At 50.0% G+C, this 22024-nt stretch overlaps 1 protein-coding gene across 3 annotated transcripts in view; it reads left to right on the top strand.

The window, feature by feature from the left end:
* The window catches only part of LOC128874536 (mushroom body large-type Kenyon cell-specific protein 1), an 81408-nt gene that overhangs the window by 12342 nt on the left and 47042 nt on the right, over window positions 1-22024 (top strand). For all 3 annotated transcript variants that reach the window (XM_054119355.1, XM_054119354.1, XM_054119356.1), the window contains exon 2: window positions 18176-19212. In XM_054119355.1, coding sequence (XP_053975330.1) covers window positions 19119-19212 — 94 coding nt within the window. In that variant the 5' untranslated portion in view covers window positions 18176-19118. The remainder of the gene's footprint in view (window positions 1-18175; window positions 19213-22024) is intronic.

Genomic DNA, 22024 nt, shown 5'->3' on the forward strand with positions numbered 1-22024 from the left:
AAAGGAGGAAACGTAAGAATAAACGTTTCGATCGTTTCTTGCGAGCACTGGTTGTAAGCGACAAAGGTATTCCACTGTATTAATTAATCGGCGAACACACGGGTCGATTATTTCTAAAAATGGATGTGACTCTCGCTTTGCGCTCAAGTCGCCTCGTCAATGGGACGCGGATGACTCGCTCGACGATCGAGCCTTGTCCTTTCAATGGAAACGTAAACGTCGTCGATAGCGAACGCTTTCCTCCGAGTACCATGGTTTCTTCTAGCTAGAGATTCTAGAAGGCATGTCCTTTCTTTTGTTTTAGATTTCGCGCAGGAGTGAAACAAATATTGCAAACTATGAAATTCGTCAATTTTCCCAAGCTTTCCTCGCAACTCGACGAATAATCGTGTCCCCACTGTCAAAGAGGCGTTATCGCTGACATGTACTCGGTTGCCCCACGTGCTGTTTCTGCGGTTGTGCATTCGTAGATGTACCCAGCGCGTTAGTCTAGCCTACGCGTCGGTTTCCTCGCGAGAAGTTCAGCTCGAACGCGACTATAGCTCGACCTTTGCGAAGATCGTTAAAAATACGATCAATTTTAGAAGTTACGGCTCCAAGGAAAAAATACTGACTCGACTTTGACCCACGGTACCGTCGCGTAGGTTACTCCGCGGAGTTCTTTAGAACGGCTAATGGGCCGAGACACTGTTGCTATTGATAATGGCGAAAATCAGGCCAATAAACGTTCATGATACTGATCGCGTTCGAGGATACGACGTCTACGTTCGGATTAACTCGCACGACGATGCAGCGTTGGCAAACGATCGGCCGACGTTCTCGCGAGACTCGCTTCGTCTCCTTCTATTCTTCTTCTATCAAACCGTACCGTATCGGTTCGGTCGTATCAACGGATACTCACAAATGTGATATCGAATAGTTAATTTCAAATACGAGGTCAATTCAGCTAGTTAAATGTCCGCGGTGCTGTTGCATTTTCTACTAAATCTCTCGTTGCAGACGACCGTAGTCCCGATAACGCACATTTATCGATGTTTCGACTGTTCGATTCGAGCCGTTTATTCGTAAAGAAAAATACACGGAACTAGCCACTTGATTAATAGACGTCCGTGTAACTGTGGCATGTTTTGCTAAATCTCTTGCTTCTCTCGGCAAAAGAAAAAAACAACACCAGGGAGCACAATAGTTTTCCGTATCCCCTCCCCGGATCGTTCCTCGGTTCATGTTATTCGCTCTTCTTATTAAGATCTTATCATCGGTGACGTAAGTGTCAGACTGAAATGTAGCACTGAGCGCGACTGCGACGGCTGTTTCACCGATTTTGCTGGTTTTTACCACGCTTCACAAGCCACGCAGACCGATTTCGAGATCGACGTTACGAAATTGATCGTTACGGTGTTAAATTGCACGCTTTTGCGCGGCGGACGTCGGTTGCCGGGCTCGGCTACGCCCCCGTCGACGGTCATCTTTGAAACTTAATCGAGAAATCGCGATCGATGGCTCTGTAACTTATTTGCGATCCGCTACTGGAAGTAGCTTTTCCATTACGGATTATACGGAGCATGGTAACCGTTTCATAAGCTTCGAGTGCAACGGACGTTCGTCAGCCGTAAAGCAACGTTTACTAATTATCGCAGCTGCTTTTGACACGCGCTTAATAATAGGACGCCGAAATATCATTAAGTAACTTGCTGCCGAGAAACGATTAAAGTTTTGTCCAGCTAATCTTCGGTCATGAAAGAATTACACGTCTAGCCTGTACCGCGACGTTTTAGGTATTCATACAGAGAAAGATGAACGCATTCAGCCCTTTAGAATCGAAAACGCTGATCGTTTCCATGCGAAGATACGTGAATTTTTATAATAGAAGCGAGCGTGAGATAGTAAAATGAAAACAGGAATATTTTCAGGTAGTAGATCGATTGAAATGTTGCACGTTCGTTAGATGTTCGTCTGGAAACCTTGGAGCTTGCTTGGTAGTTGGCGTAAAACGCGTTGGTGCAGCGTCTATTACTTTTATTACGTGTCGTATGCCCATCGCTCGAACTTGTTTCCGCGCGGTCTCCAAGCCGCTAAATTGGCAATGAACGTTTATGCAAATTAGCCAGCGCATGAAACGGCGACGCTGAAAACGATAGAAAAACAGACCGGATCGAATCCGAGCAAGAGCACCGAGACCATTAAGCGTTCTTGGTTTTTGCGTTCGGGCACCATCGGAATTTTCGGGATAAATCGAAGTATCGATTACGCTCCGTTTCAATGTTGACTTCGAAATTATCTTTGCTCGCCAGCCGTAAAGGTTTCTCTCGCGAAAAAATCTGAAAAGACGAAGCGAATTTTCGCGAATCGGAGCCGATTATGGGTTGCATTTCTCCAGGTCGACGCCGATGCTGAACAGCGCCGCCCTCGTATATTTTCCTTCGTACGATTCCGCGCTCGCCTTGCACCGCCACATGAGCTCTACGTCGCAGCTGCTTTTTTATCGATTCTTTGGAGGCCTAAGCCTCCCACCTTGGCGTTGGCTCAAAATTCAGCGACCGTGCCGCGACGCAAAAACGAATTAACCTTTCCATCCACCGGTTCTCGCGGCTCACGATTCAGTCCACGTTTACGCGTGAAAGAAGCACTATTTCGAAGTTCGAATCGACCGCTTTTGACCTCGATATCCCTTACTAATTCTTAGCGAATAAATTCCTCGCCAGGTTCTCTGGGCTGTTTAATGTGGGTCAATTTCGCGTACGGTTGATCGTATGGCGTATCAGATTCGGTCAGTTGCGTCCCATGTCGAGCATAGTTTGCGGCAACTATTTCGAGTGGTTCTGGATAGCGTAGTCGCAGGAGGACATCGAAGTTAGCGTCGCAGTCGTTATCGTAATTATTAAATAAACGTCGCGCACGAGCGACGTATCCGAACCGATCAATTTTGTTCGGAATATAGCACCACTCGAGAGACGAACCGCATTTCGGTCCTCCATGGGGGATACTCGAACCGTCGTTATTAATTTCTTCTGAAAATCGTTGGCTTCCACTGGATAGCCAAACATTTTAACGTGTTTAATTGCTCTGTTATCGGAGGCGAGTTTCAGCATTTTTCAACCTAAAAATCGAAACGAATTGACGAAGCTGCATAGTTTTCGTCGGAGCGATGCGTGTGCCGCGACGAACTCGCGACCGTGTCCTAGAGTAGCGCGAAATATGGCGAAAAAGAGAAGGGAGGAAGGAACTATGTTTTTGCGTTGAGCAGTAACGCACGCAACTGCATTTCGTCGGACGAACCGCGACGAGAACGTCCCCATTCTAGTTCGACTATCTACATCGCTATAAGTTTACGTAACCGCACGAAACCTGTCAGCTGACATTTTGGTGCTAACCAATGGCGACTATTGTCCTTCTTCTCCTTGCGCCTCGTTCGCCTCTGGCGCTTAACTGGCCGCCTCAATTTCTACAATTCCAGACGACCGCGACCGCCGCGAACAGACGCAGAAGAGAATGAAACGCAAGATTCGAGGAGATAGCGCGTGTCGACGACTAAAAAGTTCGCTGCAACTTTAGAATGAAGCAACATTGCCAGATTTTCGTCTCACTTCGACCTGTAGAATCGGGGAAACGAATCGATAGAAAAGTTTCCGTTACGAAGCGGGTGACCAGCGGTTGCCACTAACGCGTTACGACGGTACTTGTAATTAGGAGACCGTACAAGTGCCATACTTCGAATGACCTCATACCGCAGAGTGGTGCGATAGGTTTAAGATATTTGCGCGTTTAAAGGATGACGGAGCAGTTCTAAAAATCGAAAGAACAACCTTTTCGTCCTTGAGGTTCTCACGCGTCTTCTCGTCTTTTCTCACTCTCTTCTCTACGCGTGGCGGATTTTTTCGCCTCTGAACGATATCGAAACGGAGAACCATGGCGGCTATCTTCGTTTTACGATGTTCGTCCCTCCCTCCGTCCACTGATGTAGTGTTTACGAACCGTCGAAGGGAGATATTACAAATTTATTATATTTCGAGCAGGCTTTGTCTTCCCGGCGTAATTCAACAATAAGCCACTTATCGCTATTTCGCGAAAAGAAGCCCGTGCCCGAAGTATCGGGTAAGTATGTATCTCCACGACCATTGGGAACGTAATACGTACACGTGATATTTCGTAGCATGCGTCAGGAAATTACTTCATGTCAGCAGAGTACGCGAACATTGAAATATCAAGTTTTCGAAAATTGAACTTAACACTGTTTGCCATATTTGTAGCGCTCGTGGCCCAAGGGTTTGCGAGATCTTAATTCGGTGATTAATCCACTCGAAAAATAAACACAGAGGGTGACACATGGTTTTGGCGAAAGTAACTTTCCGTTATTTACGGCGTAGGATTCCCCGAAGGCAACGATTTTTCCCAGACACGTTCCCGACAGATCTGTTATTCGATACGCACGATAAAATTCACCTTCGTCCAGCGGCGTGACGTGTACGAACAGCGTGCCGGAGTCAACAAGTTGTTCAGCCGGACCACCCCTTCCCCCAACTAAATCCCACTTCCTATAATTAATAAACGTCATGTATCGTGGCAGTGCCGAGCAATTTAGATCGGAGTCGATGCGTCGCATCAAGACCTCTCGTGGCGGTCGGTTGATTTTCAAAGCGTATTTCAATTTTTGTTTCTCTCTTCCCGTTATTGACTCGCGTCACGCGCCTTTTATTTACCAGTCAATTACATTCGCCTCGATTTTATTGGCCGTCTTGCACCTGACGTTTCATCGGCGCGTTTTGTCGATTTTGTGTCCAGATCGTTCCCGCCCGCGTCGCGTCGCTTCGAACGAGACACCGCCGCGGCATTATACTCCGATCACTCTAGACTAAAATACACGGGACATTATCAAAATATTTTTATCGAGCCGATTCCGTCCCGTGCGATTTTATTTGATCGTTGCGAGCTCGACGAGCGTCGAGGACAAATTCTGTTCGCGCGGGAAATTAGAAGAAACGTCTACGAAAATTTGCTAGAAGCGGATACAACAAAAGAACGAAGCAGAAAGTATACGTTGGAAACCGACTTAATAAAATATTTCCACGATCGAATCTAGATCGACCGGACGGTTGTTATGTTTTTGACGCACGCTTCCGGTAAAAGGGGGAATCCGTCGGAAAAGTGTTCGATCAGGCGGCGGAGGAAACGTTGGCCGACGTACGTCGAACGGTATGCCGGGCTGGCGTAGCTCCGCACTCTTATAGCCCCAGCCCGTGAAAGGGTCAACGTCCTTTAGCCTTTGGAATATTAATTTCAAGGTTTTTTGTCGTGCTATCCCGGCCATCCTTCGTCGATATTGGCAGTCGCGGAACGGAGGAAGCGTCCGCGGCAGGCCGGGACATTAATTTGCAAAGTCGTAAACAAGACGGGCGCTGTCGATACTTTTAATAAAATGCTAGTAATTAAATTTCGCGGGGATCGGTTACGGTAGGACTGGTCCGGAATCGAAGGACGCCGGTACCGTCGGTTGAAAGGTAATATCGAACTCGTATTTTAGGTGGACGGCGGCGGTAGGTAGGTGTATAGGTAGGCAGAGGCGGTGGTTGAGAGAGCGCGGAGGCGAGCAGAGGATTCGCAGTTCCCCAGGTGGGGTCGTAGGGGAAAGAAACAAAAAACGACGAACGGGCGGAAACAAAAAGGAATCCGCGTCTTTGGGCACTACTGTGTTAGTTAACCCCCACCAAAGGGTGGTCCGTTCGCGACAACTCATCCCCGTTGCCCCACCTCGATTCACCTTCACCCCCACCATCCCTTTCTTTCTCTTCTCATCTTCCGTGTCCTTTCTCTACTGCCTCTGCCTCCTTCTCCTCCTCCTCGTGCTCCGACTTCCTATCTCCTCGTTTCTGAAATTTTTGAATATCCGATCAATAGGTAGCTGCTCGCAGGAAAAAACGTGTCGGGGTGGGGAGGTATCGGATCGGTGGCTGCCGGTGGAACTTCGCCACCCCTATCCTCGTGATTCGTCGCGCTCTTCGGAGACGAGACTTATCCGTTTTTCCTTCCGGGAACGTCGAGGCGATCGCTCCCACGATTAATTGCCAACTACGTACGAATACCGTATCCCGTGGATACTCCTTCCAGGAGGACCGATCAACGTTCTCCTCCGATTCGTTTCATTGTACTTTATCGTCGGCTCCTATCACCCGGAGACGAGCGAAATTCTTGCCCGCGTAAAAAAATTCTCGCAACGAACTCGATAGACGGAATAAAACTATTCGATCGTCATCTATTATTCGAATAAAATTTTGCCCATCTTTGGAGGCAGGGTATAGCGTCGCGTTGGTCGCGGTCTATTAAAACGTTTCCTACCCGGTTCGCAGTGTATAAGCTCCCCTCGTTGTCTCGAGCTAGGTGTACGTTCAAACGGCTTATGAAAATATTATTCCTCAAAAGTTCCCGTCTGGATCGTCCGAGCACCTAGACCGACGACGTATCTCCGAAGGCACGCGAATATGCAAGCAACCATCTGCCACACTTCCATGCTCTAGCTAGTTATTCCTATGGCCAGACCGGGGGCAATAATTCAACGGCAAGACTGGAGAATTCGTAGCTATAATCAAGGTGAATCCTTACATCGGGTTCCATGTACGCTTAAAAGTATCGCGGTCCGCTCGTTGCACGAGAAATCGAGTGTATATCCCATCGTATTTCCCACCGCGACTGCTAAAGTAATCGATACGAAATGCTTTTCACCTTTGTGCCACGAATGTATCAACTTGGCGTACCGATGATCGTGTTTTTCGAACCGGAAGCAAGATGCTAGATGAATCGGGGGATTAAGGTAACGAAATTACGAAAATGATATCGGGATGCATATCGTCCGCGACCTCGAGAAATTCGAAGATCTTCCTCGAAGGGGTAGTGGAGAATATTCCTGTGGATATGAAATTCATAGGCTCGCGAGGAAAGATTCCGGAAGAGGAAAGCGATTGCTCGGGTCGAAGGCGCGAACGATCGCGGTGCTGGCCGCGATAACGATTTCTCGAGCGTTGAAAAACAGTCGCGCGCATTAAGGGGCCGCGAGAGGCAAAGCATCGGCGGGGGAGGAGGTTGGACACTTTGAAAACTTTCAACGCCATCGTCGCGGAAGCCACGCATTTTCATTTACCAAAAACGCAAAGTATAATAAGGAGGGTAAGATAAAAGTAAGCGTACAAAGCGATAGATGCGAGCGAGCGAGAGCTGGAACCCTCCCACGAGGGGTCTTCCCGGAAAACGAAGCCACGAAACACGAACACGAGTCGCGAGACGGTGCAACGGTGCGGGTGCAACGACTGCAGCGGCTGCAACGATGTCGAACGCGCGCTTTTCATACCACCAGCCACCCAGTCATCGTCTTTACGCTAGGGTTCCAGGGGGGAGCGAGAGCGGGTGGGCCATGTTTCGAAGCGTTTTATAATTGAGACCGCGCCGGAACGGAACGGAACGGAATGGAACGAAACGAAACGAAACGAAAGGGGGGAAGGCACGGTCTCGCCGGAGGACGGGGGATCGATAGCATTTTTTTCGGGGTAGGAACCCAGACATACGTGGCGAAGGTGGCCGAGGAGAAGGGGTCTCGAACCGTGTGACACATCCACCACGCAGGGACTGATATACCGAACCAGCGTCGCGAGCACATACGAGGGAACAGCAGGCTGCACGAGAGAGGAGAGAGTGGGAGAGAGAGCAGCCCTGGAGGGTCGCTCCGGCAAGCTTGCTTTTCGACAAAGAGGCGACGACGCTTTTTTATAATTGCGTTTTTAATTTGACGGATTCTTTGATGCGTTTCGTCGTACACTCAAGCGTGCGCGGAAGAGAGACCGAGAGTGGGAGAAAGACAGCCCAGGAGAACGAGACGGAGAACCGAGGGAGCGAAAGATGGAAAAAGGAGGGAAAGAACGTACGCGTACGCGTATGGAAGTGTTGGCATATGTGTACCGAGGGAGAACCGGAGAGAAAGAAGGAAAGCATCGGGGAAAGTGGAAAAGGACCAGACAGAGATCGCCGAGAGGAACGAGGAGAGAGGAGGGCGACGACGCCCGGCGACCACGAGAGTTTTTTTTCTGGCCCAGCACGGAGCCCTCTTTTCCTCTAACCACTCTTTCGCAATCCGTGCAACGCACACACATCTTCATCTTCGTCGCACCGTATCGTTCCCGGCGAGAAACCGACTTTTCCCGTGCATGCTCCTACCTGCGCGCCTACTTCGTTTTCCTTCCCCTTTTCCTCCGTTATATCCGACCATCGCGAACTCTCCCCGCCACCAACCCTCTCGTTCTTTCTTTTACAACCATCTCACCCCTCAGCCGTCGAAGGACCGGCCGACTAAATTAATTTCAATCGTGTTCGCCGAAGGCATGTTCCGTCAGGCTAGATTTCCGACGTCCCGACGATTTTTCGCTCTGTTCTACCGAACGTAACGCCTCCCGACTTCTTTCCCTGGGATTATTGGCCGCATCAAAGGGACGAAAGATCGAGCGACCGCTGCCTTTCAGCCGAGACTTCGTAAAACGCATAGGACACCGTCCCCGAAGCGCGGTCTACTCGAATCACCGTACTCGATTCTCGAGTTTCTGGAACGATAGGAAAATTCGCGTAAATCGTAATCGATACAGCCGACGACGATAATGGGATCAGAGCTTCCAACGCCGCGACGCGGATTTAAACCTAAATCCGATGTACAGAGCGGTCGTAGAAACTAGGACAAGCTGTAGCTTCGTTTCCAAGCCTAGATAGAAAAAGTTGATAAAGTTCGATTCTCCAATGGGGCATATAATTGTTTATTTTGCCGCAGCTATGTAGTCGCGATTGTTTTTTTCAAACGAAACCATGAATTTTTTTTTTACATAAATCGACTACTCGTTGCACACGCGGAAAGCATTAAGGTATGGCCATTAAAAACAAAATGCTTCGCGAGATATTTTATATTTTATTAATAAACGGTATAGTGTTGCAGAGAAATCCAGTTCATTTCGGAATAATAATAGAATATCGTATGTCGTGTTCGAAACTCTGTTTTATCGCTGTTACCGCAACGACGAAAATGTGGCGAAACAATCGGTACGTTTACTCGTTGACATTCGTGGAGTGTAAATTTGGGTAAAATCGGTGTATTTACAATCGGCGGGTATTCACTTTTGTCGTTCAACAGACTTCTCGCGAAGATGTTACGCATCGACGACTAGCGGAAAAATCGCGACAAGAAGAACTTTCCCGAGATAGTCCCTACTCCGAGATTCAATTTTTCGTATCTCTTCTTGACGCTTCGGTCCAGTTTCTCTAGAATCACCCTGTAGACCGACGCGCTGACCTCGTTCGGCCGATGTTTAATGTTTAAGGATCAAGCGAGCAAACAAAGCGAATCGGGCAGGTTCGTCCGATGACGTATAGAAGTGGCAGAAAATTAGATCGGCGTGGCTCGTTAACATTCGGCTCGGACGCGGAATAACTTGGCGATAATTTAATCGGTTCCTTCGGTATTAATCGCGGATGGTTCGCTCGGTAAAAGTTTTCCTAAAACCGGTCGTAAATTTATGACGTTCCGATTCGCGGTCGGGGTCTCTAATGACATCAGTCTGGGCCTTTCGAAACGGTACACGATTCACACAACCCGGAGCGCTTTGATCACGCGTATTTAACCGGGCAATATGAGTAGTCACTCGTTTTCGAGTTTTTTTCGAACAGCGGTGGAGAGCACGCGGATGAAGCGAAACGATTTTTATTGCATTTCGCAGCGCGGAATCCCAGCTGGAAATTGCGTTCAGCGAAACGTTTTGTTTTACAACGTTTTCATCGTCTCTCTCTCGTGCCCTCCGCCCGCTCTCTCCCTCATCCTCGTTTTCACCGTGGCCCCTGTGCCTTTATTCGCTAGACAGACTTTTTACGCTTTTTTCCCCCCGGCTCGTTTTCACAGAGAGCATCATCACGATCATCGCGTTCAAATCGACTCGAAAATTGAGATTATCATATTGACGCGGCGAAACTTTCAATCCGTTCGATCGCGTTTCATCATACCTACCGAACGAAATTAATTCAATCGGGATTGCACTTTTCGGTATTTGTTCGTCGCTCGCGTTCGTACCAATCTGGCTACGTCGACGATGAAAATATCAACCGCCTCGTATCGACCCTATCGCACAAATCCTCTGCGCAGCTGTTACCAAGTATAACGTGAAACGCTACCGTCTGCTCATCATGCTCTTGGACTATTAACCGATCGGATCTGCGCTCCCGAAACCGTCATCCTCGACTACGTCTGCTTCGTACTCGCATTCTTTTACGTTTCTTCCGAAGAAACGCCGCGTGTCGATTAGGAACGCAAATCGCACTTTTCAGTCCAGAAACAGCGTATCCAGTTTTAGGTGGAACGGATGGATTTTCGTACCAGACCGCGTACAAGTTTCAGGACCGCACGCGACTGATCCTCGCATTCTTAACGGACTAGCCAGCGCGTGTAGTTTCAGGTGGCGCGTATGTGTTCCCATCTTAGCCAGAGCAACGACCAGCCTAACCCTGTGCAGTACAGTTTCAGGTAGTCCATATACGCACGTATTCGATACCTACATTGCGAACAGAGTATCCGATTCGACGCAGAGTGGGCGCGAGTAATGTCGATATATCTCTAACAAATTAGCCAGCGTATACAGTGTCAAGTACGACAAGCGTGTTTTCAGATTAAACAGCGTATGGCGTATCAGGTCGAGTGGGCGCGAGTAAGTTAGATATATCTCTAACGGATTAGCCAGTGTATGCAATTTCAGGTAGAACGAGCGTGTTTTCAGATTAACTAGCGTATGGGATTTCAGGTAGAGCGATCGCGAGTAATTTCGATGTATCTCTAATAGATTAGTCAGCGTAAGCGGTTTCGAGTATAACGAGAGTGTTTTCGGATTATCCAGAGCGCGGTTGAGTCGACCTTTGATACACGGGTCCGCGTGCGTTAAATCTTCGGAGATTCGGGCCCGATCGCGAGAGTAATCAACGGGCGTTGGAAGGTCGGTTGTTTATTGCGTTCGGGGTGACGTTGCCGCGAGAGATACGGACTAAATTTCACGGCCAGCGTTTTATACGAAGAAGAAAATGCCGTTCGGAGCGTTAGGGGCCGTGTATCCCTTTTACGCTGCGAAAGGCAAGAGTCGACGAAGGTGTCCGAAGTGGGCTCGCGTGGATAGAGAGAGAGCGGGAGGACGGGAAAAAGCAGCGCCGACAGAGGAGATCCGAGAGGAACGGGAGCCTAAATTTAGTAGACATCCAAAGTATAGTCATGGAAGCGTGCAAAGAGAGGGAGGGAGAGTGAGTTCGAGGAGAAACGACGAGGAGGATCACGTTGGCGAGGAGACGTACGGAGGAGGGTGTGGGGTAACTCTGTGCTTTGGTGGCAACGGTTTAGGGTAGCAAAAGGAGGATACCAGAGGGTGGAAGCGGCGGATAGTGGGAGGAGGAGGTGCAGAACGAACTGTTGCTTCCCCGAGAGCCATGTCGTGCTGGTACTTCTAGCACAGGATTCTCGAGAGCCTCCAAACAAGATTTAAGCGTTCTCGCCGGCCACGAGGACTATCGTTTCCTCTGTTCTATACAAATTCTATAAATGCCGTTCGCGATTACGCGTCTCTTCGCAAGAATCGCTCGCGACCGTGATTGTTGCCGGATACGTTACTTGGCGAGTCGAAAGAAACGGGGAGGAAGGGGGAACTGGTACGAATTGCAACGCGAAACTGCCCCTCGGTTACCGTAGACTCGTCTAGAGATTCTGTGGAAGCTAAACGAACCGAGGAGAATGGCAGCAAACAGGTCGGGAAAGAAAAGGTATACACGCGGCCTTCCGTGCGTCTCCGTTGCCTGTTACTCTTTTTAACTCCGTGGTTCTCTTTTCCACGCTCTCTAAAAGCTACCTCGTGTCAGTAAACCAGACAACCGGTACGCGGATCGGACTAACGTTGCCTTTTCTAAATCGAGAACTCCGAAGAATCGCGTTCGCTCTCCTCTCGATTCTGGACGACGTTGGTTAAAGCACGATTAAACGACGATCGACGTTCCCTCGTTCACAGACTCGAAAATCCAGACTCCACGATCCAAAGCGTCGCGCGCCGCAGAACATAGGAAATTGGAACGCCGTTAGACTCACGACGCTTAAAAGGGACCGCACGGTTTGCCCGTTTCTACCGTGCAATGATCGAGAATATCCTATGCCGGAATTTTTAAATCTCCCCCGACCCGAACGCGCGATTTTTGGGGTGCGATGGACCGTTCATCGCTAACAGATTCGATCAAAAGAGGTCGAGCGCGACGAGGGTTTCGTGGTCAACTGTGTCACCCTCTCCGAGCCAACCGGACCAGAATCTCTCGCGCATTAATCTTTCTTTCCCCGTAAAAAGTCATCTGCTCCGTGAATGAATACTCCACGCCTTCAGCGCGCCGCAATCTTTGAGAAGAATTTTTATCGAGGGAAAATTAGGTAGGGAAAACACGTTCTATCTTTAATTAAAACGATAATTTTTCAAAGAATATAGTAGGTTGGCAAAAAATTAATGTCGATTTTCGAAGTATATTTTTAAAGCCACGTATCACAAATTGACTTGTCCTGTGCACGTTGTCGAACCGTTGTTCGTGGATCAGCTTCAACCAGTGCCTTCAATTGGTCGTTGGCGACGAGAGAAGTGCATTTGCAGCCGTCTTCGTCTTCGAGGCTCACATCTCCGTTTCGAAATTTTTTGAACCAAAGCTGCACCGTGCGTTCATTTACGGTATCTTCTCCAAATACGTCGTTGATATTACGAGTCGCAGGTGCAGCTTTATGACCCAGTTTATATTCATATAAGAATATTACGCGAACTTGCTTAATATCCATTGCGAAGTAAACAACTTGGAGTGAGCACAAATTAACACGTTGACTGCCAAACAACTCGTGAAAATTTATACAATACTGACACTTTGTTTTTATATAACTGAAAATTATTTTTCTTCGTATCTAAATTAGTACTTATTTTTGCCAAATTCATGAATCCTGAGCAGATTTATTTTCCTTACCATCTCATCTTCAGAACTAATTTGTTTCATTCCTTAGTGAAAAATCCTGTCACGCGTATATGTATGACGTGATATATCCCAAAACCAAGCGTAAAAATTCGAAAGTTCGAAAATCGACGTTAATTTCTCACCAAGCTAATAGTAGGGGACCGTTATCGAAGCATTTTTGATACGTCCTTTTCGAGGTGTGGTAGCGATACCTCAGCTGAATAAGTGGCCGAACGCTGGCTCTCGTAGCCAAGAGAAGATAGAACACGGCGAAACGACGCGACGCGAGAAATTCCAAAGTGGCCAACGATTATGAGAAAGAATTCGATCCGGACAGGGTCGGGCGAAGGGTAACGCGAGGAATAGGAGGCGACGTAGACGGTGAATACCGGACCCGAGGAAAAGGTGGAGACGCGTCGAGGAAGAGCCAGAGCAAGAGGGGGTTGGTGTCCGTAAGGAAAAGGAGAAAAAGAGACCGCGTACGTGAACGCGCGGGAGGGTGTATACGCGGTGGCCGGGTGAGAGAGTAAGAGAAGAATGGAAGAAAGAGCGAAGGAGAGCACGGAAGGTAGAGGAGGCGAGGAAGGACGTAAAACAAAGTAACGACGAAATGCACTTCCCCCTTTACGCCGTCCCTGGCGCTCGCCCGGAGGGAAACGTCGAACGAAACGTTAAAAACTGGGAAGAGGAATGAGAGCGCGGGGGTGCTAGGTGGTGGCTCGTCGGTCGGTAGGGTCGGTGGGCCCTGTGGAGGCGCAAGGAGGCGGAGGGTTTGAGGGTGGGTTTGCTGTGGCAGGCGGGCCACCCTGGAAGGGTGCCGGGAGGTTATGACAGCCGAGGTATTGAGCGGATCCTTCGTTAAAAAAACGAGAAGCACCGTGCTGAGGCGCGTGGAACAGAGACGGCAAGGGAACGAGAGAGCGAGAGGCCAAGAGGGAGAAACCGAAAGCGAGCGAGGGGCCGAGAGCGAGCGGGAAAGGAAGACGAAAAAGGAGGTGGTTCGCGGGAGATGGAGAAAGAAAAAGAGAGAGAGAGAGAGAGAGAGAGAGAGAGAGAGAGAGAGAGAGAGAGAAAGAGAGAGAGAGAGAGAGAGAGAGAGAGAGCGAGAGAGGAAGAGTGTGCACGACTGCCGCCGCCGTCGCCGCTGTTGCTGCTGCTAGAGGTGGTGGTGGAGGTGGTCCAAGGGGTGAGACCAAGTAACCGAATCCAACGCACCCTTGCCTCGCGTCCATTGCCTCCCCCTAACCCGGGAAAAAAACCGAGTGCACCATCTCTCCCACTTCTTCTCATCTTCGTCCTCATCCTCCTTCTCGACCACCCCTGACTGCTCTTCCCGAAGCAGTTCTACCCTTCCTCCTCTGTCGCGTCGCACTTCTATCTTCCTCGTTCGTCATCGACTTTCTTCCGCCTACGAAAAGTTTCTCGGATTTCGAATCACGTTGTTGCGTACGACTTTCGTACGACACCTCCAGAAATCTTCCGCTTCGTCGGCGACCCTCTTCGATCGACGCATACGCCTCACGATTACTCGTCAACCGTTAAATCTAAGTACAACGATTCAGCGAGATCCTCTTCGAAATTTTCTCATTTTCACGGATGAAAATTAAGTAAACTCGAGAAACCATTTTAATTCAACTCTTCGACACTTGTCGACCGCTCAATTTTACGAGCGAAACGCGATCGCTCGGTACGATTACGAATGCAATTATTCTACTTATATATATATGCGAGTCAATGAAAATGACAAACGTTATTTTAATCGACACGCTTGCTACGATCTACCCGTGCAACCTGAAAATTATTCAAATGGAAACCGAGTGCAGCCTTCGTCGAAAGCTTCGATCCTTTTTCTATTATTCTATTCTTGGCTCCTACCCGAAATCCTGAATTCTCAATATTTCGACTCGCGTCGTACATAGTTCGGCTTCGAGGTACGAGTATCCTGTTCGAGTGCATCAATCCTCCGTTTCAAAATCGGTTCTAAACCCAAGGTGTTTACCCGTTGCCTATTAATTATAGAATCGTATCGATCGACCCTTCGTGACTTTCCACGAGCGTAAACCCGAACACGACCTAGATGACAATCTACCGGGCAGGAAATTCGCGATCGCAAAGCGAGCAAGCCGTTATCGAGAAATAGTTTTAAATCGCGATTACGTCGGTTCGAAATCGACAGCGTACTCGAGATAGCGCTAGACCAGTAGTCGGTGTGGTGCGGTAAGCGAAAGAAAAACATGGACGGAAAAAGCCGCGTAGATGTACTTAAGGAAGCGAAAAAGGAAAAAGGGGTTGGTCGAGGTAGAGAGGGGGGGGGGGAAGGTGGGACAGGGGAATCGAGACCGTTTGTTCGTCGTCGGAAATGCAGGCTGGACACGGAAGGACGGAAAGCGAAGCGAGTGTGTGCGAAGCACTCCCCGGATTCGCGTAATGGGAAAATCGATTAGGAACCGAGCGAGGAAGGTGACCGTCCAAGATGTACGGATACACCACGGAGAGTTATTAGCTCTTCTTCTATATCCGGGGAATTAGCCGACTCGTTAAAAAAAACAGTTTTTTCAGAGAAGCTTGATCTTGGTTTACTACTCGAGTGCGTAACTGTTACTTCAGTTATCGCACTGGATCCATACATCCCGATATAATTATTTCCATTCTTAACGCAAGTCCTTAATTTTGGGCTTCTATAATCTAGAAGCTAATTTAGAAGCTTAATTCACGTTATCGTAACACAACTCTGTACATTACATTTACATTAGTCCCACCTTTAGTGCACGTCTGTTGGGGCCCGCTGGCCCCCTTCTAGCTCAGGTACCTCGGGGTCGCTAAGCCCGTACCGTAGCTGGGATATTCGCATGCTACAGTCCCTGAGGGATTTTTTCAGAGAAGTTACGGTTTAAACATTCTCTTGTCTCGGCGATAGATCGAACGGATCGAACAGTGAAACGAGACCGGAAACTCGAGAAATTTGAGACGAAAAGCTCCGGCGACCGAGAAATACTTAATACGGTAAAACTCAAGCATCTCAGAACTCCGGGCCACTCCAAGGTACTCTAAGAGTCTAGTCACTTTTCCCTCGCCCAGCATGCCTGCGAAGGTTCAATGACATCGGTAGAAGCTCCGGTACACGTACACAGAGGCGCGCACCGAGCCGAAAGTAGAACGCGTGGCGAAGACCGTTCGCTCTTTCTTTTCAACAATTGAAAACGGTTGACGAGAGAAGTACGAGGCGAGGGGTACGAAGGGGCTGCAGCTGGAATTCTTTCGAGTAATTATGTAATCACTGGATGGACAAATTGCTCGAGCACTCTCGATGATTTTTCTTATTTAAGAAACCAATTTGTCCAACTTCAGCTCACCCCGAGTAAACCAGCTCGTCTCCTAAATGTATCTTTTCTACTCTCAAGAGTAACTCTAGCACTTTCATCTGCTATTCCAAATAAAATTTGACTACCTTTGGTAATTAGACTTTCGAGAAGGGGCATATGCACGCGTGTATCGGCAAACGTAGAACACGCAGAACCGAGAGCCCCCGTGCGTTTCGTCGATATTGTTCCCGTAGGCTTACCTACGACTAGTATGCAATCGATCTTTCAGCGTCAGCGGTATCAGCGTGTTAGCCCACGGCTAGCTTCTATTCACCGAGCGGCGTCCGTGCGCGAGCGGAATATCAACACCGAGAATCAAACGCTTTTAACGAACACCGCCGCCACCGCCGACGCCGCTCCGATTTTGATCACCTGCATCATACGTCGTATCAACGAAACACTATCGATCATGGTCCTCTTGACGAGTAGACGAAGATCGATCCGAACCGCGAACCGCTAGCGCCCGTTTACGCCGTTGAATTATCAGCCAACGGGGAGGCGTTACTTCGCGGAACCGTTGCACGTGGATCAATGCTAAACGCGAACGATACGTAATTCGTGTCACACAAGACATCTACGATCCAGACAACCAAACTAGACGAAAAACACGTACGTAAGCGACGAAGGAAGGAAATCGCTCGAGAGGGAAAGTGTTTACTCGCGAGCCAGTCCAAACTCGGTTAAAGAATTTTTGCGATAAATTTTCGTCCGTATGTCCGAGACATTTCCGTATGAAGATTTAAACGCGATTCCCGTGCTGTTGGTCCAGAGGTGTCAGCATACCGAGTTCTCTAGGGCGCTATTCCAGCCGTGTCGTGCGGTTTGCCACGTGCAGTCGAGTTGGCTCAAAAACTTTCTACCGAGTGTAGCAAACGGCGGGAAATGTAGAAGCTGGCGAGAAGACCGAGCGAAAGGGAGAACGGGATCGAGGTCGAAATAGGGGCAGAATTAGAAGATGTTTGATTTTCGACGGCCAAAGAGGAAGTTAGGTGAGCTATTAGAACGGGTATCTCGGCAACGAAGGCAATGGAACGAAGGAGTTTCGCGATGAACGCAAGAGAATCAAGGGGCTGGCATGGCAGGACAGTAGAGGAGAGGGCCGGAGGGTGACGGACGAGGGTGAGGAGGATGGGGAGGGTGGGTGTCGAGGATAGAGGCAACCGAGAAGGAAGGAGGTGAACGACGGACGAGAGGGGAATAGGGCAAGTAGAAAGGACGAGGGTGTTCGCGGGGGCGGATGAAAGGACGCTTACCAGCTACTACCTATTGATCGCCAATTCTTTTTCTCTTGTTGCATATTAGGCGCACTCTGCCTCCTCTCTCTTTCCGTCGGCGGTGCGCTCTCCCACCCCCTTGCCGACGTAGAGCGCGCGAATCCGCCCCTATAGCTACCTTCCGACCACCCTGCGCGCCTCTTCCTCTTCCTCATCCTCCTACCCTTCCTGCCCATATCGCGTCACCGCGAGAGAGTGCGAGCCGCCCCTACTACCTTCCTACCTACACCATCGGCCCTGACGTTCCCTTCTTACCGGCAATGTTTCATTTCGAGTAGAAGTACCCTTTCCGTTTCGGGGTGGGGCCGGCACCCTTTTCCCTTTACACGCAGGTGTCCCGTGCATTCTTTTGGCTATCATCCCGCGTGATTCGCGTAGCGGGCAGCGATCTTACGACGCGACGGTTCCGTGTTCGCGTCCACGTGACTCGACGAAAGATAGGGGTCGCGTAGAGATCGACGATCGATGATCGCAGAGACGAACGATTCGAGAGTAACGAGCATTTACCGTTTTTTGTTGCAGGTAACCGAGAGCAAATTTCGCTGGAAAGCAGCCACCGCGAGACGATCATCGTTGGGGCGATCGTCGAAGGCGAAATCGGTTCGTGGAAAAAGAGAGCAACGACGGAGGAAGTAACAGAGAGGACTCGCCGTCGACAACAGACTGAATTCTCGCACCAGCCAAGGCACAAGCGTGCACGTGTGTTGTGCGTTCCCGTGCCCTAACCCTGTCTCAGCACGAGGGAATAGTCGTTTCTCCGCGGTCCCATCCCTACTCCGCCAGAATCGCCGCCGTTGCCGCCACCGTTATCGCCACCGCCATCGCCACCGTCACCGTCGCTGCCGTCGGCTCGCCATCCCTCCGACGCTCGCGAAGAAGCGCCGCCACAGCCGACGTAACGACGCCGGCGACAACGACGACGACGACAGCGACGACGACGACGACGACGACGACGACGAGGAGTAGGAGGGGGACGAGGACGAGAACGACAACGACGACCACCACGACGAGGACCAACGGGCCCCCGTTATCGGCCCTCGACCACTTTGGCGGTTTCTGGCGCACGCTACGTCACGCGTGACGTCGCTCCCGGCGCGCACGTTAAAGCAGCGGTGTGCACACACGCTACCTTTCCCTCCTCGCGCCAACACCGCGAACTCGACTCGCGTTCGAGGCGCGCGCTGAACAACAGAGAAACACCGGACGGAAGAACGACGAACGGAACCGAGAGGGGAAGATCGGAAAAGCCGGTCATCCAAAGGAAAAGAGAAGACCGCCGCCAGGAGGAAAAGGAGGAGGAGGCGGAGGACGACGACGACGAGAACGAGGACGACAACGGCGACGACGACGACGACGAGGACGGAGGAAGGCCGGTGGCGGAGGGGGTGGATATCCACGCGGGAACACGAGGCAGGCGCACCCGGCCGGCACGCACACACACATATTCTAAGATGTGATTTCAAAAATGGCGGATTGCCCCTATGCCCGCTGCATACAGGAACGCAGACACATCCGACGGGAGCTGCTGCGATGGACAAAGAATATGGTCTTCGTAGTCGGTGAGTTTAAACGCGATCAACGGTACATTTCTAGGCCGTACGTCGCACGTCATCTCCAGCTGAAGAATTCTCACACGGGGAAAGTCAACGGTATAGGGCTCCGATTTCCGTATCTAATTTATGAATTTTCCCTTGTTCGACGATGTCTGTCGAGAGAGAATCCAAACTTCCATGAACCGAGTTTGAAGTTTCTTCAACGATCTTTACCCGTCCACTAACCACCCCAAACTATACAAACTCGAAGTGTTGGCAACGTATGCAACAGTTGCGAAATACTTGTCTTAAATGCGATGGGAGAGTTGGACAGTGACCCCAAACGTTTTTAATGATAAATTTAATGTTTTCTTCGAACTTTGTACGATCATCGAAGTTTTTATTCCGAAGCAAATCGAAGGAAGAAGGAATTTCTTAGAATTCCAAGGGTACCATCTCGATGGTTCGGTATCGCTCTATGCATAATAATATCGTCGATTAGAATTTTTAATTGGAAGGAATGGAATTCATTTGCAAGTCGGTATACGGCCGCGTGGTAAATCCCCGAATGTGTCAGGGATATATGTATAGTTGCAAGCGTGCGAGTCGACTGTCTGTGTGTCGATGCGGAGAGGGGAAGAGAGGGTGAGAGTGGACGGAAGGCGAGAGGATGAGGGACGGGAGGGAGATATAGGGGTCAAAGAGGGGAAGAGGTAAAGATAGAGAGGGAAGCAACGCCGGTGGTGAGACCTGTTGCGAACCGAAACGCCGAATCCTGGTTGACTGTGAGCCAGGCGTGACTCCTACTCGTGTCCGTACGTTCAACAGGGTGGTTGCATGCTGTCGAGAAACATAGCAACATTTCGCCCGTGTACCTCGCTCCGTGCGTTGGTAAATTTTACGATTTTTCGCTCCTCTGTGTACGTTTCACGGAATATTTTCGCTCTCGACGCTACGGCAGCGAAACGGCTGAATATTCTGGTATTCCGAATTGTACAGTTTGCTTTGCTTTCGACACCGTTTTACAAAGGCTGGAATTATAAGCGAAATTATAAAGTCTATATACGAAAGATGAGCAAAATCCTCGTCTAGGTAGAAATCTCGAATAACGACTACAAAATGAAAACCGTTTCAGCTATTACTCGTCGACTAGGTATCATAATTTTTTGTATAGAGATCTTCGTTTTTTTTTTTCCATATCGTACATGCGACACGTTCGATTCGCGTCTCGTCGATGTGTTACGAGACGATGATATAAATGGAGTTAAGGCTGTTCGATCGGAGGGGATAGTTTTAATTAGTAAAATTCGGTGGGAAGAATGAGAATGACTCGCATAACAGGTTTTTATGGTTTCGCGCCCTTGTACGCCGGCGCCTCCTCGCTAATGCCGCCGCCACCACTACTACTTACACGGAGTCGTACACACGGGAGTCAACCGCGCATAGAATACTGCACGAGCTGCGTGCCTTGACCACAGACAACCGAGCGATCCCGGCCGCCGCCCGAAACCTTCTTTTCTTCTTCTTACCGCCACCCTGCTTCCTCCTCCCTCTTGCCGATCCGCATCCCTCTGTTGCCCTCTCGTCGCTTACGCCCCCACCATTGTCCTCCTACTCCCCCTTCTGTCCCTCCTCTGGCTTCGGGTTAGTCCGTCAAGAGAAGAGTTCTCCGCTACTCGTACTGTAGAAGGCGCGTTTCCACGCGCGCTGCTGTTGCGTGCACTCGCCGTTACGCTTCTTCCTCCACTTTCGTAACCTCACCCTTCTTCCGTCCTCTCCCTTTCTCCTCCGCCACCTCCGTCAACCCCTTTCCGTTACCGTCATCCCTACCTCTCTCTTCTCGTTCGCGTCTCTCTACTCTCGTTTCGGGACGCAACTGCCGCTGGTGGTCGAGAAATTTTCGCGAGTCCTTCCCTTCGTCCCCCCCGCGTCGCCTCGACCCTTCCTCTCGGCGTCCATCCCCCCGTACCTTCGATTTCCTCTCCCGAACCCGTGTTCCTACTTTTTTCTCGTCGCGATCGGTTCTCCTTCTCCGTCGCGAAGATTCTAAAAAGGAAGGCGGTAGTGGCTCGCTCTCGAGAAAAGGAGAAAGAGAAAGCGGAAGCGCGGGGTGCATAGTCGCGTGTGTGCGCGTCAGAGCTCCGCCGGCGGCGTACTCCTCTCGAGACTTCCATGATCTTCGGAGATCGACCAGTACGTGTTCGGGAAAGGGTGACGGAGGGTAGCAGCAGGCTTGAAATCGAGCCGCGACGCGAGTGTCCGTAGTGCTTGCACCAGCGCCGGTTACGGAGGCGTAACGACGCCTGTTCCATGGCGGCGCAACGTGGCCGGAATCGAGTCGAATGTGTTCCACGCGTATACGAATGGATCAATCCCGCTGGTGTGTCAGTTCTCCGTTGTTCGGTGTTCGTTTAGTGTTCGACCGTCTTTCGGACGAAATCAAGATGCTGCTGCGAGCCGCCACGCTGTGAAACGACCCGCGACCATTCTCACGCGATCAGCCACTATCGCGACCTGTTACGTTACACGTGTTGCTCGCACACGTAGACGGCGGCGGTCTCGCCGAGATGATCGATGCCGACCGCGTGGCATTTTTGACTAGTTTCGAGTGTGCAAACCTCCCCGTAATCTAGATCGCTGGATCATTTCTGTTAATACCCGCGATCTGTTCCGTGCGCATCAAGCATGGAACTGGACGTAACGAAGCGATGCCCGTTTCCGCCGGCGATCCAACCGTTCGAATCGATGCTCCGCGCGATACTCTTCCGCCAAAGTTTCGCACGTTGCGACCACCGGCAGTAGCGATGTCCGTATGCATCCTCGCAACGACGTCGCATCG

Source organism: Hylaeus volcanicus, chromosome 4 (assembly GCF_026283585.1).
Source record: "Hylaeus volcanicus isolate JK05 chromosome 4, UHH_iyHylVolc1.0_haploid, whole genome shotgun sequence".
NCBI classification, from domain to species: domain Eukaryota; kingdom Metazoa; phylum Arthropoda; class Insecta; order Hymenoptera; family Colletidae; genus Hylaeus; species Hylaeus volcanicus.